The sequence below is a fragment of the Oryza sativa genome, chromosome 10 (genome assembly GCF_034140825.1).
Source record: "Oryza sativa Japonica Group chromosome 10, ASM3414082v1".
Taxonomy (NCBI): domain Eukaryota; kingdom Viridiplantae; phylum Streptophyta; class Magnoliopsida; order Poales; family Poaceae; genus Oryza; species Oryza sativa.
Window position 1 is genome coordinate 5,715,797 of NC_089044.1, and position 22,785 is coordinate 5,738,581.

At 40.0% G+C, this 22,785-nt stretch overlaps 1 protein-coding gene and 1 long non-coding RNA gene across 6 annotated transcripts; one reads left to right on the forward strand and one right to left on the reverse strand.

The window, feature by feature from the left end:
• Positions 1-7,540: 7,540 nt before the first annotated feature.
• Positions 7,541-16,724, reverse strand: LOC4348208 (pentatricopeptide repeat-containing protein MRL1, chloroplastic). 5 transcript variants are annotated; one of them, XR_010737042.1, is made up of 19 exons: positions 16,281-16,724; positions 14,956-15,616; positions 14,613-14,835; positions 14,411-14,474; positions 14,193-14,337; positions 13,991-14,106; positions 13,781-13,909; positions 13,460-13,651; positions 13,218-13,382; positions 12,986-13,126; positions 12,703-12,802; positions 12,234-12,342; positions 12,065-12,156; positions 11,788-11,878; positions 10,776-11,007; positions 10,601-10,710; positions 9,999-10,047; positions 8,412-8,505; positions 7,541-8,075 (listed from the first exon to the last, which is right to left on the reverse strand). XR_010737042.1 is itself a non-coding variant. In XM_015759221.3 (19 exons), exons 1-19 carry the CDS (start codon positions 16,620-16,622, stop codon positions 7,844-7,846), a joined length of 3,270 nt encoding a protein of 1,089 aa, XP_015614707.1. In that variant the 5' UTR covers positions 16,623-16,724; the 3' UTR covers positions 7,541-7,843. The 5 variants fall into 5 exon arrangements, 4 of the variants coding, with proteins under 4 accessions (XP_015614707.1, XP_015614708.1, XP_066160892.1 ...); XM_015759221.3 differs by having other exon boundaries at positions 10,601-10,693; XM_015759222.3 differs by having other exon boundaries at positions 10,601-10,693; positions 14,613-14,854.
• A 619-nt stretch (positions 16,725-17,343) lies between these two features.
• LOC136353755 (uncharacterized) lies at positions 17,344-19,064 on the forward strand. The gene is made up of 3 exons (XR_010737163.1): positions 17,344-17,753; positions 17,846-18,775; positions 18,869-19,064. It is a non-coding gene; the product is annotated as an uncharacterized lncRNA (long non-coding RNA).
• Positions 19,065-22,785: the final 3,721 nt, after the last annotated feature.

Consider the following 22,785-nt stretch of genomic DNA (forward strand, 5'->3'; position numbering starts at 1 on the left):
TTCTACTTCTACCATGCTAGCTATAATGGCTGTCAAGTGGTCCATGGAGATATATCCTAGATGAAAGATGGGGTGGAGGGAATAATTTGGTGAGAAATGGATAATGGAACCATTTTATTCCTCTCACCCACCTCATGGCATTTAATCATATGAATAAACGAGAGGTCTGTGATGTGAATGACAAATGGGCCCTATGTAGTGATTTCCTAGTAGTGTATGAGAGGTAAGGTTAGATTTTGGGTGAAAATGAATTTAAATCCTTCTCTCTCTCCATTTGAGAAATAAAAGAAAAATAAAAGAGAGATGAGTAGATGATGTTTTGGCTGCGGCTGAGTTATAGATTTCCATGTGGGCCGCCCGGCACGGCACGGCCCAGGCCCGGCCGTGCCTGGGCCGAGGCTTGTCGGGCCGGCACGGCCCGACCGGCACACCGGGCCGGGCCGTGCCAGCCCACGTGCCGCACTCACGGCCCAGGCACGGCCCAACATGCCTCGGGCCGTGCCGGGCCGGCCCGAAGGCACGATGGGCCGTCGTGCTTTTCCTCAGAATAAGTCTAAATTTCATCCCTCCTATTGGGCTGTGACATATGTATAGCTACAGAAAGTCTATTTTACCTCCCTCTTCTTTGGGCTGTGGTCTATAAATAGCTAAATAAGTCTATTTAAGGTCCCTATTCTTTAGACAGTGACATTTATATGTCTATTTTTAGTCCCTATACTTTGTGTACCGGGCCTGGCCTGCCGGCCCATCATGCCGGGCCGGCCCGACCGTGCCGGGCCAGCCCAGCGTGCCGGTGAGGAGGCCCAGGCACGGCCCGACGGTCGGGCCGGGCCGGCACGGGCCCGACCCAAGTCGGGTCGTGCCGTGCTTGGGCCGGGCCAAAAAGGCGTGACGTGGGCCGGGCCTTCGGGCCTCGGGCCGTATGGCCAACTATAGGCTGAGTTATGTGTGGGTCCCACAATGGCTTGGTCTCACATGTAAGAAAGAGATGTAGAAGGAGAGACCTAGAAGCTCTAACTTTTCTGTGTTAAAACTATTCCAACATGTGGTTTAATTCTTCTTTCTCTTCTTCTTAATTAAAAATTTTGGGGAAACAAGGTTGTTGCCAGGTGGACAAGGATTTTATGGATCAATGTTTCACGTCCCAAGATTTTGTTACATTTTGAGTTACCATTGTAATTTAGCAAAGAGACGTAAGTTACTATGTTGACTGCAGTCAAAATATTGTTTAAGTAACTCGTGGCTCTCATTTCATGTGGTTACAGTTCGAATTTATTTAAGCCATAGCACTAGGTGATAGATTACATTATATTTAACATTCTGACCAAGTGGTTTAATTAGATGAGTTAAGGTTAAATTTTGGTGATGGTGCAAAGTAGGCTAAGTGATATGTTGTTTCCAGATTTCTAGCTGATTTGTTGGAATTGTTTGAGGTATCATTTGAAGTGTTAAATTAAAACTAAAACTATTGGGAGCTTAAGGTGTTGTGTAGTGTTTATGAGAATTTTGGTACGATTTATTGTTGCTTAATTTATTTTTAGAAATTTTCTTTATACATGACATACATATGAAACCTATTATGAGATGCACCAAGAATATCCAAAAACAAACCTAAAAATATATTATGCATGTGCAACCATTTTTATTTTGTTAGCATTAAGGTTTTAATAGTTTAAAACCTACCTTACCAATTATTCATTTACCAACTTAAATATTTTGGTTAGATCAAAATGTAATGCCGAGATGATTTAATGATTTAAAATTTAAGATCAAATTTGTTTTGTTTGGCTTGAAATCTTTTTAGAACCAGATTATATAAGTTTTATTTTAGGTTTATCTCAGGCTTGATCCAAAGAAACTATGTATTTTACTGTGTATAATAGAGTTAAGCTCTAAGATGAGCTAATGTTCTCAAATACTTTAGTTTTCAAAAAGATTTAAGTTTTCCTCAATTTTTTTCCTAGGTGAAATTTCTGGTATGTTTACACTAGTGCACCCATGAACAAAATAAATTTCTAGGTGAAGTACCATATATGTGCAGGTAAAGTTAATTCACAATGAAGTGTGGTGATATATCAGTTTTCATTTTCACTGTGCATTGGACTACTATTTGCTTATCTTGTAATTGTATCTCCTTTGTTAATGAAGTGTTCAATGTCCTTTGAACACTAATTTAAGCCCATTTAAATTTATTTTTTATTTTTTAGTTAATCAAAATATTTGAATACCATTATTGCCTGTCTGATAATTTGAACTTTTAGCTATCAACCATGTAAAACATTTTTCAGTCCCCTTTAACTCTCGGACTCAGACTACAAATCTCTTTGATTTCTATTTAGAACAGCATTTCTATCATATTACAAATCAGGACTTGTATAACCTTGCTAACATAGTATGAAACGCAGCAAAGCTCAGCAATAGAAGTATAGCATCAGTAAAACATCGGTATGAAATGTAGCAAAGCTCAGCAATAAATTAACATTTTTCGATATTGATGCCATGAATATTAGTTCGCTAGCCAAGTGACTCCAGCCTGTAGAGAATGTCGAATTACTGTCCTTTGCTGAGCTGATGCTGCTCAAGAACAAGGATTATGCTAGATGGGCAGGTGTTTTTTGGTGAATTTTTTTTAAAAAGTAATATGATTTTAATGGAAAATCGCAAAACTATAGGTCAGTTAGGCAAAATCGCAAATTTAGCACCGGTACCTATCGAACAACCACAGTTCGATAGGGTACCTGCCGACAGGTGATTAAAAAAATTAAAAAAGAGAAAAATCACTGTAGCACACTGTTCACAATACCCTATCAAACTTAGGCAGTTCGACATGTGCCTGCGAGCACTGTAGCACCACTGTGGCGCGCTGTTCATGTGACCCTATCGAACTTGGGCTGTTCGATATGTCCCTGCCTAGCACTGTAGTGATACTATTCATGTGCTTTTTTATTTGTTTTTGACCACCTATCCTGTCGAACTGACGCAGTTCAACATGTTCCTGTCGAATTGTGGTTGTTCGATAGGTACCCCTGTCGAACCGCGGTTGTTCGACAGGGTGCTAAACTTGCGATTTTGCCTAACTGACCTATAGTTTTGTGATTTTCCATTAAAATCATATTACTTTTAAAAAAATTCTTTTTTGGTTATGGAGTTGGAAAAGTTAATGGACTACTGTTTGCTTATTTTGTAACTGTCTCTCCTTTGTTAATGAAGTACGTGAACACTAATTGAAGCCCATTCAAATTTATTTTTTATTTTAAGTGAAACGTCTTTTAACATAATTTTAAAGAACTGTTGATATCAAAATATTGGAGTACTATTATTGCCTGTCTGATAGTTTGAAGTTTGAACTATCAACCTTGTAAAACATTTTTCAGTTCCCTTCTAACTGTCAGATTTCATCTTTTAGTAGAGATGGGAAATCTGTTGCCCTGAAGAATAAACCAGTTTAGGGCTTTCAATCTTTACACGATAAACATTAGTTCGCTAGCCAAGTGACTCCAGCCTGTAGAGAATATCGAATGAGTGTCCTTTGCTGAATTGATGTTGCTATTTTTTTTTTTTTTTGGTTATGGAGTTGGAAAAGTTAATATATTTTGTTTCTACAGAATTATTGCATCTTTTGTTGGTTATGATTTTCTTATGTTCAAGAACATCTCTTGGTTTTCAGCTCGATAACGTTCTAAGTGGACAACGCCGTGACGTGGTGGCAGCGTTGGTTGCTACAAATTTCTCAGAGGCTTGGCTTGCGAATCAATTTTGCACAATATGCAGGAAATCATTTTCGTCAAGCTGTTGCACTGATCATATGGGATGCCATCATCCCGGTATTGACGATGAAAATAATGAACATGTGATCGGGATTGAAAGGCATCCTGTGAATGGGTACATTTTGACGCTCCGTCACGGTGCTCTTGCTGATGTGATATTCGACCATATCCAGGTGTGCCTTATGTTCCTTACAAAGATTTTTATGTTTTTTTAAATAAAGATTTCTAACAAAGCTTAATTTGTAATTGTTTCAGACGTTGGATCTTGAAGGCCGGCTCCTGATCGCAATTCACAGATACAATCATGGGATAATTCGAGGCACGATGTGCCCATGCTCTCGTATCATTGCCCTTGGATTCCTGTACTTCTCCCTGGATTGCAAGATTTGTATGATAAATTTCTTATTATTCAAAGGACATGAACAAAATGAAAGTCAAATATCATTGTTGTGTTTCCAGGGTAATCATTTCTGGAAATGAAACTGGAGGAAAACCAAGGAGCTGAAGCTGGAAGTAAACCAAAGAGCTGAAGCTTGAGAAGACAAGGAAATAACAAACTTGAACAAGTTGAATAACTTTTATCAAGTCTTCTGTTCTGAATTGTTTCAGTTCTATGTTCTGGAAAACATAAAACTGTTTCTGTTAGAATCTATTTTGGAATTAGTTTGGAGACTTGTTATCTTTACCTTGGCTGTAAAAGGAGGCTTTTGCTTTTGTAATCAGTGCTGTCAACATAATGGGATGGAACTGACCACAAACTGGCAAGTCTAGGTAGGTTAAGTAGTTTGTGGAGGTTGAAAATTTGATAGTTCCTGTAAAGTGTAAAGCTGTTTCCATTGATTGTTGTTCAAACAAACTGAGTAGCCGTTGTTTGTTTCTTTTTTATTTTGCTTAATTCCAAACGACAATTGTCTTGCTCCTTTTATAGAGGAGCCAGTGCTAAACAACTGCATCCTAATTAAGAGGAACCGGTGAGGGTGGACGCTGCTCCCTTCCCGTTCCTGTTTTTCTCTCCCTTTTTAATGAAACTGGAAAGGTGGCCCGCGCGTATGCGTGGGAAGGTAAGATTATTGTTTGTTCAGAAATTTTGTCTCATAGATTAAGGGCAAACTAAAGTTTGGATAATGTTATTTTATAATAATTTAAGGGTTCTATTTTTCTTAACGTATCTTAAAAAACCATTCACAAACTTAAGTAGGAGATGGATTAAGTACTTACGATTTTTGAATCATGTTTCTTTTTTCTCGAGTAAATAAAAAACTATTGCTAGTTAATTATCATATAATCCATCTATACGCATACCGTGTAGTACGACCGCAAATGAAAAATGCGAGTGCAAGATACTCAAAATTCTTTTGATTAAATCGTCTCATGAAGGCGCATGATATAGTAATAAAGAGAGGGAAGCATATGCATGGGAAAAAAAGGAAGAAAGAGAAAAAATGGAAAAGGGAGGGGAAGCGTACGTACCCATGCACGTAGGTCCGTACCTATGCCGCGGGAGGAGAGATGGGACCTCGTACTATTTAGTTTGTTCTAAGATCAATTTAATCTAACGGTTTGTAATATTGGACCTACCGATTTAAGTGAAAATCAAAAAATAGATACTTTGTTTTTTTCTTAGAATTTCTAATATTTGCCCTAATTTATTAGAGCACCACGTCGCAGCTTGAGAGCATTTTAAGGAATTTTAAATGCTTAACACATGTAATTAGAATATTAACTGTGCAATATATATGTATGGGACATATGGTAATATTTGTTCCAGCTTCGTCCATGTTTATATACATGTTGAGTGAAATTAATTTTGTGGCTTGCAAGCCATTAGATGTCTAATTAATAGCAATTAATTTTGACACCTATTTACAATTGTTCAAAGTACCTCTTACATATTCATCTTACGACTTTAATAATTTATCACCATGACTCGCATGAAAAAAAAATGTAGTACTTAAGGTTTAGGATAGCTGAAATTGATGAATTATATAATTTATGTGATTTTTTTTTTGAAATGGATGAATTATATAATTTATGTGATATTTTTTTGAGGGTATAAATGAATGAATTGACTTCTAAAAAGTTAGAATGTTTTTAATTTAAAGAAGACACTATTTAGAAACTTGGAAAGCATGCAAACAAAATTCCAAAATATGGAATCGGGAAAAAAAAGAGAGGGCCTTAAACTCCCTTTATCACCCTTGCCGTAGTAAGAGTTCTATCAATATTCGTCAATATTGCGCTCACATTTATAACATAATGATTCCTTTCACCTATACGAACAAATAGTACAAAATCCAAATACGACATAACACAGATACATTATAATTATTACGTAATCAACTCTCGGTTTCAACTTAAACAGAGCTAATTAGTGTTGAGAAAAACACAATCCATGGTACTTAATTATTCTCTCACTGCATCACATATTTAATTTTCTTTTCATGTTATTAACAAAATTAATCATCTCCATATATGATTTGATTTGTGGCAAAGTGGTAGCTCTACAACGGTTGTGATCACCTTATATGTCTCAGACACTACACTTTGTCACACATGCGAAAGGCAAAGGTGCATATGTGTATTGTGCAGTGGGCAAAAAGAGAATTTTGGACGCTTTATTTATTAGCAAACAATAGATCCGATGATTATAATAATAAGTCCACCAGTTCTAATGTAAGTTAAATTAGTTAATATAGATTTTAAGTTGTTAATTTAATGGGTAACAATATAATGATGTAGGCCTTATTTTGAAACAGGGAATAATAGACCAAGGTAATGAAAAGTAGATCTGATGATTTATGTAATGGGGCCATCAATTTATGTGCATGTATAAATTAATTAATATAGATATTGTTTATTTAATAGGTACATATCAATATAATTGTGTAAAATTTATTTTAAAATAGTGCATTATTTGAAAGGAAGATCCTTTGTTATATGATGGTAGATTCTTTGTTTTGTAAAATTATGATTATTTAAAAAATATATCCATTATATATATATATAAATGTAAAAAGGAAAAAAAGGAAAAGAAAGGAAGCATACATACATGTACATACGTATATACTCCACCTGCCACCTGCCAACGCGCGGGAGGAGGATAGGTGGGACCCATGATATTTAGTTTGTTTTAAGATCGATTTATCTAACGGTGTATAATATTGGACAAACCAATTTAAGTGAAAATCAAGGGGTAGATGTTTTGTTTTTTTCTTAGAATTTCTAGGATTTTCTCTATTTTATTAGAGCATCACTTGGCGGCTTGAGTGCGTTTAATAGGTATAGAATATAAATGTGTAAAATTTATTTTAAAATAGTGCAATATTTGAAAGGAAGTTTCTTTGTTATATGATGGTAGATTCTTTTGTTTTGTAAATTATGATTATTTAAAAAAATATCCATTATATATATATATATATATATATATTTATATATATATATATGGAAAAAAGAAAAAAAAGGAAAAAAGGAAAAGAAAGGAAGGAAGCATACGTACATGTACGTACAAACCTGCCACCTGCCAACGCACAGGAGGAGGATAGGTGGGACCCATAGTATTTAGTTTGTTTTAAGATCAATTTTATTTAATGGTGTATAATATTGGACCCACCAATTTAAGTGAAAATCAAGGGGTAGATTTTTTGCTTTTTTCTTAGAATTTCTAGGATTTTCTCTATTTTATTAGAGCGCCACTTGGCGGCTTGAGAGCGTTTGTAGGAAGTCTCATGGACTTTTAGTATATAATACGTAACTTTCTTGCGTATTCAAGAAAGTAAAAACGTCACAGCCACGCCATTCTTATATTCTTATTTTCAATGTGATCTTGGCACCATGTTACAAGATGGAAGACAAATTCATCTGCAAAAGCAGCTGAAGATCTATATCCTGATATGCGTTTGTGCAATCTGATGCACACAAGTGTCTATGTATGATATATAAATTTCCTGTAAACAAAGAAACTCTTTACATATTTTATCAAGCTGAACTATTTTCTGGGTGGTTTCTAAGATTTTTCTCTTGCCCTTGCTTGATGGTACGCAAAAATTGATCCACGAGAAAGGAAGGTCAATCATGGATTACTCAAGAGAAAGGTTTCTGATGTTGCGCTGCTGATCTGCAATTCCTTTGGCTAATCGTGACGGCAGAGGAAGCAAGTCAGCTGGTGTTCCAGTGGAGGATGTGCTCGTCAATTTCGGATTGAACCACCTTCTTAGAGTAAGCCCGTTGATCCTCATTTTTCCATGAGACTCCTCGCCATGATATTTGATTCCTAATCTCCTCAGCAGGGAACCAACTGCTTGACCGACTCTGCATTTCATAACGAAGTTCAGTCTCTTGTAAAACTTCACCAAGTACTCTAATGTATAAGACATAACAAACATTTCAAGGGAAACTTATGCAAGAATTGCTTCCAAAGAATATAGCTGCTATATAGCTTCCTGTAGTGGATTTTATTCAGGATTGACAAAAATATAGCTGCTATAGAATCACTCTAAAAAGTGTAGTTGCTTTGGACAATAAGACATGGATAACATCTAAATCAAATGGAAACGGAAATGCAGATGATGGACGAAAACCAAGATTTCAGCACTAGTAATGAACACAAACAACAAGCACTGAGATTAGCAATCTGTGTTGTTTCACCTTCCAGCAAGTTTAAGTGTCTTCTCCCTTTCATCAAGGCCGACTTGTTTCTTTTCTGTGGGTAATAATATTGTCACGTTGGGTAACCTTGCGCCTGCATGGAACAATAAATCATTACGACTTAATAGACAAGATGTAAATTCTGAAATAGTTTCTCCCTGTTCCTATATTGGTTTCATGTGTAAAGTGCATTAATATCTTCTTGTTAGGCAGCAAACAAAAGTTGTGTTGGTATCTTGGCAAGTTATTGTAATCGACCTAGATTGACTAGATCCAAAAAGAATGAGATAAAGCTAACTATCCAGAATGGCTCAATGTTTGGAATAAGTTGGACTAGAATAAATAGACCTAGATCTATAAAAAAAGTGTTTGTAGAAAGTACTCCCTTTGTCCCATATTAAGCGCAGTTGTGGCATATTAAGCGCAGTTGTGGGTTTCAGTGCCCAACGTTTGACCGTCCGTCTTATTTGAAATTTTATGACTAGAAAAGATGCTCGTGCGTTGCAACGGGTAGAGCCAATTTAATTTGTACATATGTGTCGGTGGATAAATAATCACAGTCCATTGTTTCTTTTATTCATGTGTTTATCCGAATCACTTATAATCAAATAAAAAACTATTTGTGTAAAAATCTTTTATATACATGTTCTTAACAACTCAAAAGCAAATGCGGTAAAAAAATACGATAAAAAATCAAAAAGTCAAATTCAAAATTAAGTTCTACAATTTAAAATTTGGCTTATAGAAATAAGCATAAGCCAAACAATGAGGCCTTCAAACACAAGCTCGATTTGTCGTCCAACTTTATCTCAAGTCGGGCAGGAAATGATGACGGACAGAATCAGGAACTTCGATCATCCTTTATTTCAGTTAGCATGTTCTTTTCGAAAGTAAGACTGATTCTTATAGATTATTGTAACGGTATCCCCGGTAATACGCTACGTGTGGCAAGGGGCGTGTGAAAAGGTGCAGACCCAATTAATTCGCACGCGTCTCGGATAAGGACACTATGGCGTAAAAGAAAAGGAAAGAATTTGAAAGAAACATAAAATTAAAACCAATTCAATCACAGATGACGTACCAAAATTCTGGCGGAAACATCTTCAATTTTTATAATAGTAGAGATTAGTATTTATTTTGTTATTAGATGATAAAACATGAATAATACTTTATACGTGACTTAGGGCTTGTTCACTTTGATGTTATTTTCAACCTTACCAAATTTTAGTGAAGTTGCCAAAAAAAAAGTGGCTACATTTAGTTTGCTGCCAAATTTTGGTAACTATATAAGAAATCATGCCAAAATTTTGGCATACCAAAATTTTGGCAATGCCAAATTTTGGCAAGGTATTTTTTGGCATCAAAGTGAACAGGCCCTTAATTTTTAAAATTCTTTCATAAATCTATCTCTTTCAAATAAGATGGACGGTCAAACGTTGGACATGGAAACTTATGGCTGCACTTAAAATGAGACAGAGGGAGTAAAAACTTACCCAGGAAATGGCAACCAACTATTCAACCTTAGCTAATTCACTAATCAGAAGGCAAAGTAAATCATTTGAGGCATAAAACACTGAATGATTTTACCTGCAGCTAGTCGATGCTTTAAAGACCTCAATGTTGTAAGAACTGAAACCTGTCAAAAAAAAAAAGGAAGTATATACGCATGTAATATGTTATAAGGAAAGGTTATAAAAGGATAAATGCACTTGGAAATCGTCCCCCTGTCATTGACAAAAGCAACAGCCAAGAAGAAATATGTCTGCAAAACTTATACAGAAGGAAAATACTAATTATTTAGCTCTCATATTCCTCTCCTATGTAGTAAATTAAGAAACAAAAAAAAAGCATATTTTGTAATACACCACTATGCATAATAAAGTTTTAGGTTCTAAAGATGCCTATCCACTATGCAAAGTAGTCGTGCTAATCAGAGAGGGCAGCATTAGTTGAAATACATGGAAAATATGCAGTTTTGTAAACTAGCAACAAGTATTAAGTACTGTAGTAACCCAGAAAGCATACTTATTCAGCACACCAGGTTTATATAACAGAAAGTGGTCAACATAGAACTGGTTTTAACTACAAATAATGTTCTTAGATACATGAGTACTGCACACTTATGTTGTGACTTATTTATTGAGAAAAATATATTTATTAAAGCAAGCAAAGTGCAATTAGCAAAATACCTCCGCAGTGTAGATCTTTGACTTTCGGGCATCAACAAGAATACGGGTATCTTTCATGGAAATACTTTCAACTGCTCCTAACGAAGCAGCTTCCTGTGACAAGAAGGCATCTGCTTTGATTGATACAAGAATACTGAAATGAAGCCATTGTTTTAGTTCGAATTAGTATCAGTACCTCCAGTATTGAAAAGGCACGAATGTCGTATTCACCAAAACCTTCCAACAGTGAATTCACATTGGGATGATGTGGAATATCACAACTTATTCCCATATTTTCAATGAAAGTATTTGTTAATGTATTATCATGAGGAAACCTTAAACATCCCAACACTTGAGACAAAACATCACTTGAGGGTAATAGTCCTGTGGAAATTGCCTCACGGTAGACCTTAATTGCTGAGGAGGTCCTGCAGAAAAATTAGATTGTTCTTAAATCTTATTGTCTGGTCCATAGAGATACCTGAAGAAATAAATTTTGCATAAAGTTGAAATGGCATGTGCTATAGAGTCTACCACACTTACGAGGCAATTTGTTTGAGGGACCACCAAATCTTAGTATGACAACCCATTCCCCACTTTTCTGCTAGCCATGTGCTTACAGGGAATGAAGTGGTGATCAACCAACTCATTCCATTTTCTCAAGTGAAAACAGAACATATATAACAAATGTGTGTTGGTGCTATGACTAACATTTTCCTCGAACAGAACACCTCATAGAAGACTATACTTTAAGATCGTCATTGTCTACTTTGGTTTCTACAGCAATTTTGATAAAACAACAGAAAATCTAGAAGATTTGCCAGCTGTTCAGTGGCCATTTTGAGTACACATTCAGAAGTCATATCATAACACACCAAAGTCCAAAATTCCCAATGCCTAGCCCTTTGCTTTGCATAAAAAGGGTTAATTAACCCAAAGGTGTTACAATTACACAAGTGGATTTATGTCAGCATCAACATATGGAACTACTATACTTGTTTAGTAAATCTCCTTCGGTCCCCCCTTCTAATGCTTGTTGGCTTACAGGTTCTAATTAGTGATGGATTCCCCACCAGGGAATTCTATTAAGGAGCAGGGATGAGGGAGGTTTTGTCCCCATGGAAACATTTAGCATAAGGGGCAATCTTAAATTTCATCTATGAATATTGAAGCTTTCCATGCATAAGTGGATCTAGCAAGGAGCATACCATTTGTTCTCAATCTGTGGTTTCCCTAAGTTGAATGTGACAACGATATTGCCCAGTGAAAGATCATTGTCGAACATTTGTAGACACAAGCCTAAAAACAAAATTCATTCATTAAGAAAGATTGTCACCAAATAAATTTGAGTAACAAAGAATAAAAGAGTAAATGCTACCAGGTGTAGCCGTGTAGGCATAAGAAGGAAAACATAAGTGATATGAAGAAACAGAGAAAATTCAGGTTCTTCCAGAAAGTATCAACACAACTGGAGAAAAAACTTACCAGTAAGACAACCAACGATTGTGGGATTGAGGTCAATACTGTCTATTTTTAATTGTTCAAATAGATCCAAACCCAGTTGTGCTTCAGCATTCCTGTGGGGAAACTATTAGTACCTGAAGAGTGCGATAAGATTAGTTTGAAGAGTGCAGTTCCAGCTCAGAGTTGTTACCTTTCACAAGCCACAAATAACACCGAATAGGTTATCATATTTGGACAGACTCCTAATCTCTTCATCTCACTAAGGACCTCAAAAGACTTCAAAACTTGATCACCATCACCTGCATCATCGAGAAACTGTCATTATTTCCATGTCCAAAGAAGCAAGAGTTTTTAAAGAAAATGATAGGGAACAGCTATGAACATATATATAGAAAATGAAAGTTGCACCAAGGTTCCTATATTTGACTATAATAGCACTGAGGCTTTTAAAAGTAATTTGGCAGGTCTCAGAAACACATAATGGACTTCTACTTGGATCCTTCAATTTAGAAAGTTAAGTTATTGTGTCTTTTTCACTGGCTGAAACTGTGATGTAAGCCACACATCTTTATTAATTGGCAAAACGTTAGTATTAGCTCACTGAAATGACAAAAAAAACATTTTATTATTGCTACAAGTATTCAGATGTTTGGACATACACAATGCGGTGATCAGAGCATTCATCATTGAAACGGTTGGCATTAATTTGATTGACTTGATCTCCTCAAATAGCTGCAATGCCTTTTTCCAGTCCTTGGCCTGAAACAAGAATTTAAATGTCGTGATAATAACACCGAACTCAAATCAAAAGTACATGGAATACAAGTAAAATTGCAAAAGAAAGAATAACTAAGTGCATAAAAGACCTTGTGCTACTGTGGGGAGCAGAACTTAATAACTTGTTATATTGGTTTTCATCCAACAATTTATGTCAGAACTTACATTGCAGCAAGCACCCATTAATGAACTGTATGCAATGGTTCCAACTTGATATCCCTTTGCTCTTGCATCTTTCATTATCTCAAAGGCAGCATCAGCCCTCCTAGCATGGCCAGCAACATCAACTAGAGCACTCAGAAACATCTGTAGTGGATGGAATCAAACAAACATAACAGTTAAATAAGTCATGTGGGTTAAGCACATATCCCTTTAATGTTCTCTCTAGAAATAACACCTCATCAGGTTGTACTCCAATCTTGTTCATATCTTCATAGATCTTCAGAGCAAATCCTAAATCACCAGTCAAGCTACAGCTTCTCAATGCTATTGTGTAAACTTCTGGAGTACCCTTTATATTGTACTCCTGAAGCATTTTGTATACCTCACGAGCTCGATCAGCCTACACAAACAAATGTTTTTTTGAGTTAGATACTATATAGCCTATTTCGCGTTTACAACAAAGGATCTGCAGAACACCTGGCCAGCCTGAATACATGTCTTCATCAGAGCTCCAACTGTGACATGATCAGGAAGAATCGGTTTGGATCCTTTAGATTCAGAGGCTTCTGCTGTCATTTCTGATAGAACATCAAAAGCTCGAGCAACCGCTCCAGATTCACCGCATGCACTGATCAAAGCATTAAAGACAACTCGATCTGGCTTCACCTTCTACTGCAAGTATGGCCCAGTAAGTTCAACAAACATGGAAAGCGCATAGAAGTGATTCACCAGTAGCATTTGCAGCACAGGTGAATGGAAGACATGTAATATAAAAAGAAAAAATATCTACCACTTCACCTTTGAACTCATGATACCATAAGCACCAAATGCTTTTGCTACTTGACCAGCTTTTGCACAGCCATCAATCAGTGCACTATATGTGTTAACATTTGGCTCTATTCCAGCACTGACCATCTCATGGAAGACCTTAAATATAAGTACACAATAGATATAAAGCTATCATATTTTTAAGTCAAACATATATGTATGAATATGTCATTTAGTTACCTCAAACATAGCATCAACTTTTCCACACTTGGCACAAGTCGATATAAGTGTTGTGTAAAGTTTACAATCAGGTTTTAGCCCAGCTTCCTTTAGGAGCACCATAACTTGGAGAGCCCCTAAAAGGTAAAAACAGTCATGTCTCATCAGATCTTAATCTAACAAATCACACAAGAAAGCTGCAGTTTTAAGTTCAAGCAGCTACCATCAAAATCTTGCGAATTAGCGCACACAGATAAAAGCATATTGAAGGTACTCATTTTTGGGTTATTGATCAACTTGCAAAAACGAACAGCTTCCGGAACAGCCCTTTGCTTCTTACAGGCATTCAGAAAGCTAGCATGGTGGATCTGAAAGTAGATGGAAATCAGGAAAGAGAAGAAGATATACACTAAAAAAAGGACTATTAGAACAGGTAACAACCTTATTCATATCAAGCAATCCCTTTTGCTCCATGCTTTCCAATAGATCCACAGAGTCTTTCAATCTGACCATACCAAATTGAAGTATCAAGCAAAAAATATTTATAGCACAAAGAGTGCAGCATATTTAATATGAAAATTCCATGTATGTAAGGGGTGTTCTGGGAACAGATTAATAGCAATTATTATGTCCAACATTATACCTTCCATCAATTAACAAACTATTGTATCTCCTCAAGTAATCTGGCACGTCCTTTGTTCCCCTCAATCCAGCTCTATTTGCTGAAGTAGAGTTTTCTGGATTCTCCTTGCTCAGTAAATTAGAAATACTCCAGCCAATTAACTTTGCATCATCATGGTCATTCATTGCTTTCTTTTGTTTACTCACAGGACCATCCCTTAAGCATGCAACTGGAACCAATCGCCCTGAATATAGAGCATGCTTCTGAGGAAATGGGAAAAATCATGCAAGAGGCGATATTAAAAAATAAAAAATATATTAGCAGACTAAGTACCAAGAAGAATAAATGAACTTCAAAGTTAAACCTGCTCTCAAATATGAGCCCCCTGCATAAGAATTTGTGAACTCGGATGCTTTTCTTGGTTCAAACAGATTGCTGGCATGGGCTTCAGGAATAAAATTCAGTGGATGCTCGTTGATTCTTTTGAAGGATGAAAGAGACGTAAAATCAACATAGTCTCCTTGATCACTTTGATGGCATCCAAGTAAATTGGCACCCTCACTATCTGTTTTATTATCAGGAGGACCTTGGCCATTTTTAGTCTGCTCGTTCTGTTTTGAAAGTGATAAAAACTGATGAGGCAGTCCACCTAGCTGAGCCCTTCTGTTAGCAAAATGTCTGCTTTGATGTTGTCCATCAGACACAGAACGCGATTGTGGGAGAATATCTTGGACCTTTTCTATGGAACTTGTGTTTGCTGGTCCATAAACACCTTCAAATGTGTCTAACGACCTGTAAGTACTAATTACAGAACCAACCTGTGTTGTATTATTTACAGTATCTACACCAGAAAAAACATCAGTTTGGCAATCCGTTCTATCCACAGTCATTCTTCCAGAAACAGATGGCTCTGAAAAGACATTTTCATGAGTTCTTCGAGATGAATAGCTACTGTCATCTAACAAGTCTGTCGATGTGCCAAGGGCCTTATTATTTACGATTCTTTTGTCATGTTCATGTGAAACCTGCATGATTGCGATATCTCCACAAGTTAGAAAGAAATTGATTTTTTTGTATTAAATCATGTTCCCTTTTTTTTTTTTGCTAAAAGTGCATCGTCAGCTGCCATTTTCCATGCCCAACTGAAAAATAAGACACTTTTTCATCTTGCAAGAAATGAGAAAGACTGTGCTTGATATTGGATATGACAAGCGATTATGATAAAAGTATAAATAAGGCAATGATGATTTTTGAACCTTAACAAGTATTGTCTCACAATGGACACCAGTTTAGTTGATTTTCCCAAATTTGTCAATTTAGTAGCTACCAACTGACCGCGTAAACTCACACAGATTTAGCTCATCTGTAGACAAAACCAGAATAAGGTTTTTCTATCCTGATTTATTTCTTGCATTAGACAAATATGTGGAAACTAGTAGGCATGACTTGTACTGGCCGTTTACAGTTCTGTCCATTCATAATTTACATTCCTTGATTAATACAGTTTTCTTTTATCACATTTACAGAGGTAGTAGATGATTTCTTGGAAGAATGGAGAATTCCGTTTCAGTGAGATTAAAACAGAATTCTTCAACTATGACCTGTAGGGCCGCATTCCATTTGACCCAAAAAGAAAAATGATCCGTTTTATTTTTCAAATCCGTAATCACTCAGAAAGCATATGCTGACCTCCTCCTCCTCGGGAGAATCCCCGCCGCGCCACCGTAGCCAGACAAGCTGCAAGGCGGCGGCGAGGAGCGCAGCCGCCGCGGCAACCGCCGACCCACCCAACGCCACGGCGGCTCCCGCCGAACCGCCGCCGCCGAGCAAGCAGCTCGGCGCGCGGCGAGCATGGCGTACTCCCCCGGGCTCCGCCCTGCGGCGATGCGGCGGGCGCAGGAGCAGCGCACCACCACCGGCGTGGCGGCGGCGGGGGGAAGGGGAGCAGAGGGGGAGGTGGAGGAAGCGTGGGGAGGAGGTGAGGAGGGTGAGGGCGTGGGGCGTTGAGGAGGAGGAGGAGGAGGCGTCCATGGCGGACGAGGCGAAGAGGGGAGGGGAAGGAGGAGGCGGTGGAGTGATTAAGGCGGGGAAGATGATGAGATGATGAGGTTTATCCGGAGTTTGCGAGGGTGTGTGGAGGTCGCTGTTTTGCGCGCCTAAATTATCTTCTTTTTTTCGGTTGAGGCGGATCGTTAGCGTTGTGGGCCCACCCTCCTCTCTCTGTCTGTGCATAATTTTCAGCTTGAGTGGCATAAAGCCCTAAATGTCTCATATTTAGCCCAATTTGGTCTGTCTGAGTTTTGGGCCGACCATACAAAAATTTCAAATAAGAGCAAAGTTCACTTTAGGTGAACTCAATTTGTCGCTGAGACTGCAATTCATCACTAAACCGAAAAAATAGGTATAGGACCTGATTGGAGGAGCTTCTAGCAACTACAACTTTTCACAAAATATTCAGCTCCCTAAACAGTCTAGATTGTCACCCAGATTCTGAGCATATGTAGTTGTAGAATCCAGAAAATGAACTAGAACCAGAAGCTGAAAAATCCAATTTCTCCAGATTCTCGGAAGCTGGCTACCAACCAACAAATTCTTATAATCTTATGCTCCCTAAAAGGGCCATAGTTCATCCCTCTACTCATAATACCGTGTTAACTTTAGTCCCTATAGTGACCGGGGTTCTGGCTAACATAATGAGTGAAACCCACGTGAACCCCATATGTCATATGTCATGTCAGTCGCCCATCTCTTCTCCCTCCTTTGTCTCTCCCTCTTCACTCTCTCTTCCCCATCTCTGGAGGGCAGCACGCGGTGAAGAGATGGGTGGCGCGTGGCGGTCGCAGAGGCGACGAAGGAGTCGTCCTGCGCTCCAGCGCGTCAGCGAGCACGGGTTTGGCGTGGCGAGGAGGGAACCCACAGCTTGCCAGACGGCCTGCGTGGTCACCCGCGCCGATGACACGGCACCGTGGCGGATGTCCGCGCACAGTTCCCACCTCACCAGCTCAAGCGTTTGGAGCGTGACCACGGCGATGGATGTCCACGGCGGACCCCGACCTCGATGGCTCGATCCCTACATCCAATGCATCGTCGATGACGATACCTCCCCCATCCTCTGATCCTCACCGCCAAGCCCGTCACCACCGTGGCACCGTCTCCAAAAAGGTTGGTTGGTTAATTGTTGGTAGTAGCAAAGCTCATGGCCACTAGTGATCTGTTTGCTTAAGCTCATGATCATGGTGTGCCTCCGTGTGCAGCACCAGCACGACGCAGGGGTAGTCCATAGAGCTCAACGACGAGCTCCTCTGATCATTGATACGGTTTTACCGAACCAGCTTCACGTTCATGAGCAGTGGGGTACCACCCGTCTCACCGCCCGGCCGGCTAGGCGACCATCGCCGACGATTGCTTACTCATGGATGGCTAGCCATCTCGCGTCTCTCTCGTGTCGCAGGGTACAGTTCCCCGTGAAGGGGCCAGGGGCGGAGCTAGAACAAGATAAAGGAGGTTCCACTCGCTTGCTTTACTCTGATTTGAATCACATTTAGCTTGATACGGGTACCTAATTATAAACTGACGTGTATATATATGGTGAAAATAGATAAACTATATGTATATTTTTTTAACCGGGTTTCTAGACACCCCCTAGCTATACATAGCTCCGTCCAGCAAGGTGCTACAGTTCATGTACAGCAGCTAGCCGGTGACGACCAAGGGCAGCCTCACGGCCATGGCGAATGGCGATGTCGACCCAGGGCCGGCCCTGGGCCTAGGCCGGTTGTGCAACCGCCTAGTGCCCAGGCCGGAGTGGGCCCATCACTTACCCCCCCTCCCCCTAGCAGCCCACTAGATCAGGTCATCAGGCGATCGGTTAGGAGGCAAGGAGCGCGTCGATTCATCTGCCGGCCCACACCGCGAGTCGCGAGAAGAAACAAAGCGCCAAAGCGTCACCCGCACCGCGTCGCTTTGTTGTCTCATCGCCGCGCCGATGCCCTAGTCCTCTACTGGCGACCGCGAGTTCGTCAGTCCGCCTTTAGGCTCCAGCGCCTGCCGCCTGATCAAGTGATCGCCATCGGCCAAGGCGGCATTGCTACCTCCTGCCTGGCTACCTGTAGCCTGCATCAAGTCATCATCTCTCCTCTACAGATTGTCTGACACTTCGACTCCAGCGCTCCTGATTCCTGAAGGTAGGTCATAAATAATAAATAATAGAAGTTCCTCTATCAATTTAAATTCATAGTGATTGTTGTACAATTTACTTTGCAATTTCACTATTTCAGGTGTTATAATGTTACCTAAAAAACATTTATCGGGTGCTCAGAAAAGAAACTATGTCTCAGAAAAGATTGAATGGATTGGCTATGTGTAGCATTGAGAAAAATATCTTGGACAACATTGATCCTCAAACTGTCATTGATGCGCTTAATGCTCGAATAAGCTCTTTTTTATAAGGGACATCGGATATTTGTATTAAGGTATTTATACTACTTTGTTTCTATGGCATATTTTAGTTGTCAATTATATTATCGTTACTATTTATCGAGAATAAATTATTATATTGCAGCTTGCAAACTACTTCATTTATTATTTACCATGTTAGAAATATTTATTTGTGTTACTATATGGTATATGTGTTTATAGAGTATAAATATTAGAAGTAAAAAATAGCCTTAATTTCTTAAGGGCCCATAGTGTCAAGTTCGCCTAGGGCCCTCAAATGTAAGGACCGGCCCTGTGTCGACCAACCTCCTGCGCAACGACGGCGACGGTGCGCGGCGGCTCGCGGTTGCAGAGCTGCAGCCCCCCACGAGGTGGTCCTCTCCACCGACTTCGAGGAGTTGTTGTTGTACTGCCACCTGCTCTATGGCTTGGTCTTCGCCGACGAGGTCAAGCTTGTGTGCACCTAGTACGAGCACACCGTTGTGGTCGCGCTGGCCAGACGCTCGAGCTGGCCGGTGTGGCGGGATCTGTGCGTGGACATCCTCCGCGGTGCGTGCCCACGCCTTCCTCCTCGCCGCGCCAAACCCCCACGCTCGCCGACGCCTTGGAGCGCATGCAGGACGACTCCGCTGGCTGCCACGCATGCTCCTCTCGCGCCGGCTGTCCCGCGCCGCACTCTGCCCTATGCCCTAGAGATGCCCTAGAGAGACGGGAAAAGAAAGGGAAGAGGGAGAGGGAGAAGAGATGGACCGCTGACATGCGGGGCCTGGCCTACATAGATCCTACTCGTAACGTCAGACAAAAACCGGTCACTATGGGCGTGTTTGGATGGTGCCCTGACCTGAGCGCTCTCACTCAGGCAGGTGCATCCAACTACATGCCATTAAAATCGAACGCCTGAGAATCGTGCCTAACTCAGGCGTGATTCTTAGGGTGTTTGCCGTGATTTTTAGGGTGTGAAGCAAACAGACCCATAATGCCGAATTGTCGAGGGACCAAATTTAACAGGATATTATGAGTTGAGGGATCTGTTATACCTGGTATTTTAGTTCAGGGAGGAATTTCAGAAGTCGACAAATTGAGGGACCAAAAGTGAACTTATTCTTCCTACTATAAAATCTCCATCCCGTGAAAATACTAAACATTTTTCAAGAACGTGGGAAATAGTCGAGTTACCACTCCTAAAAATTACTTCCTCTGTCCCAAAATATAATAACTTCTCAGAATTTATCCTAAAATATAACAACTTCTCCATCAACATTCTCTTCACAACCAATCACAACCCTCCACCATTCACTTTTTTCACCTATCTCTACTAAATCCAATCACAACCCTTCATCATTCATTTCTACCTACTTTCTTAATAATTTTTCAACTCTAAAACTTCTTATATTCTGGAACAGAGGGAGTAGTTATTACTCAATCCGTCCCAGAATATACTTTTCATGCAAGAATTTGAAAAATGATTATACAGGTGTAACAACTTGGTTAGTGTGTGCATTTTGGTTAAAAGATATCTCTACACACCATATTTTTTCAGCCATGTAAAAAAAAAAGCAGCCAGTTAGGTCATCTTGAGTTATGAACAAGGTTTTAGATGTATTGCATATAATACTAAAATAACCTATTATTTTAAATTGGAAAAATAATGATTATCAAAACTAAGTGCACGCCAACTAACAAAATTTCCGAGCGATCCAACTAATCATACAAATTCGGTGATGAGCTCTGCAAAACATCATTGCCAACCATTAATCTAGCAGTTATATATACAATACAACCAATAAAATATGATGAATCATAGGTACGTAACAGTGTTTTTATCAAAATGCACGTGATTGTTAAGTTTATGTACCAGTTTGCTCATTTTACAACTTTTTACACTAAATCGCACCCACCTACCAAGTTCTTGTATCGCTGGCGCAATTTATTCTATCACGAATCTAGACATACATATGTCCAGATTCATCGTTATAGGGCATGTTTGGATCCGGAGAGCTATTTAATAGCCCTCCGGAATCTTGTTATTTAGTAGTATTAAACGTAGATTACTGACAAAACCCATTCCATAACCGCTAGGCTATTTTGCGAGACGAATCTAACGAGTTATATTAATCCATGATTTGCTACAGTGATGCTACAGTAATCATTCGCTAATCATGGATTAATATACCTCGTTAGATTCGTCTCGCAAAATAGCCTAAGGGTTATGGAATGGGTTTTGTCAGTAATGTACGTTTAATACTCCTAAATAACAAGATTCTGGAGGGATATTTAATAGCCCGAAGGATCCAAACAAGCCCATAGAATGTCACATATGTTTCCTAGATTCGTTTTTTATGGGACGGAGAGAGTATGCCCTGTAGCCATGGTGCAGGTGGCCTAGAAGTTAGGTCTGCCCCCTAGACGGCAATACCGTAAGAAGTGAGAACTTTGGTTGCATATTTGCGTGGATTTTTAAAAAGAAATTTTATATATAAGTTGGATGGTTTTAACTATGTACTCATTCTCTCGTAAAATATTTGGTTATCTTTAGAATTTGTTTAAAAGGATTAAGAATGCGAGTACAACTAAATATGAAAGGTTATGATTGATTGAGATAAGAAATTAGATAGAGAAATTAAATAGGAGATAGTTATAACAGTTAGTTAAGATGAGAAGAGTAGATGAAGAAGTAGCATTGAAACAAATTTTAAGTGCTAAAGGATACATCGAGACAGAAATAGGGATGGTAATTTCTTCCACGGGCCAGATCCCTTGCGGGGACCCGTCCCTACGGGGGCAGGGGTGGGTGTGTGATTTTTGACTAGCGGGGGCGTCGGGGACGGGGCCCCGCATTTGGGTAGGGAGGGGACGGGGGAGGCATTTCACCCGCGTGTGACCCGCAGGGCTCCAGGGGTATATATAAACCCTCAAAATATAGCCCATAGAAGGCCAAAAAGCCCAACCCACCAAAAGCTACTAAACCCTAGCCTCTGCCTTATCTCTCTCAGTCTCTCCTCATATTCCCTCCCCTCCCGTGAGACACATAGGCAGCGGCGCAGCAGGGCGCACTAGATCTCGCCATTGCCGGCCACCATCTCCCCTCCCCTCCTCTCCAGTCTCCCCTCTGGCATCCGGCATCCGGCCTCACGAATCTCGACCCCTCCACGGCTCCACCTCTCCCTCCGGAGTTAGCAAGGGGCGGCAGTGGCGCACAAGGCGCAGCGGGGAGGCGAGACAAGCAAGGGTGTGGCGAGGGGATAGGAGCGGACGGCGAGATTGCGGCGATTGGTGAGATAGGCAAGGGCGCGGCGAGGGGACAGGCGTGGCCGGCGAGGTTGCAGCACACAGGCGCGGTCGCGGCGAGGGGACAGGCACGGCGGCGGCCGGTGATTCACGGCGAGCTTCACCTATGCACACGCGGCGATTCACAGAGAGTGAGAGGTATTGCTCCATCTCAAATACTCCAACTGTGCCTTGTGAATGAAACTGTGCCCGTGATTTTTCTGTGTATATTTGGTTGATTTGGTAGTACATAGCACATAGCAGCAGAATCCAATGCGGGTCCCCGGAGGGGTCGAGGGCGGGTGCTGTTTTTGACCTGCATCCATGGTCGGGGCCAAGGCCGGGGGTGAAGTCGGGGGTCGAGGGCAGGGGCGTTCCAGCCCAACCCAGCCCCGCATCGGCCTCTTGCCATCCCTGGACGGAAAGAATATTATACGCATTAGACATGAGCATTTGTTAAACTGGGACGGAAAGAGGCCCAAGGAAACAA

What these genes read in the sequence shown, in the direction of transcription:
- LOC4348208 (XM_015759221.3), bottom strand. Translation starts at nt 16,622, where the DNA reads ATGGACGCCTCCTCCTCCTCCTCCTCAACGCCCCACGCCCTCACCCTC. An exon ending in TTGGAGTACAACCTGATGAG is followed by an intron (nt 13,127 to 13,217) that starts GTGTTATTTCTA and finishes CATCCACTACAG; the next exon opens with ATGTTTCTGAGTGCTCTAGT. An exon ending in CAAAGATCTACACTGCGGAG is followed by an intron (nt 10,048 to 10,600) that starts GTATTTTGCTAA and finishes TTTTTTTGACAG; the next exon opens with GTTTCAGTTCTTACAACATT.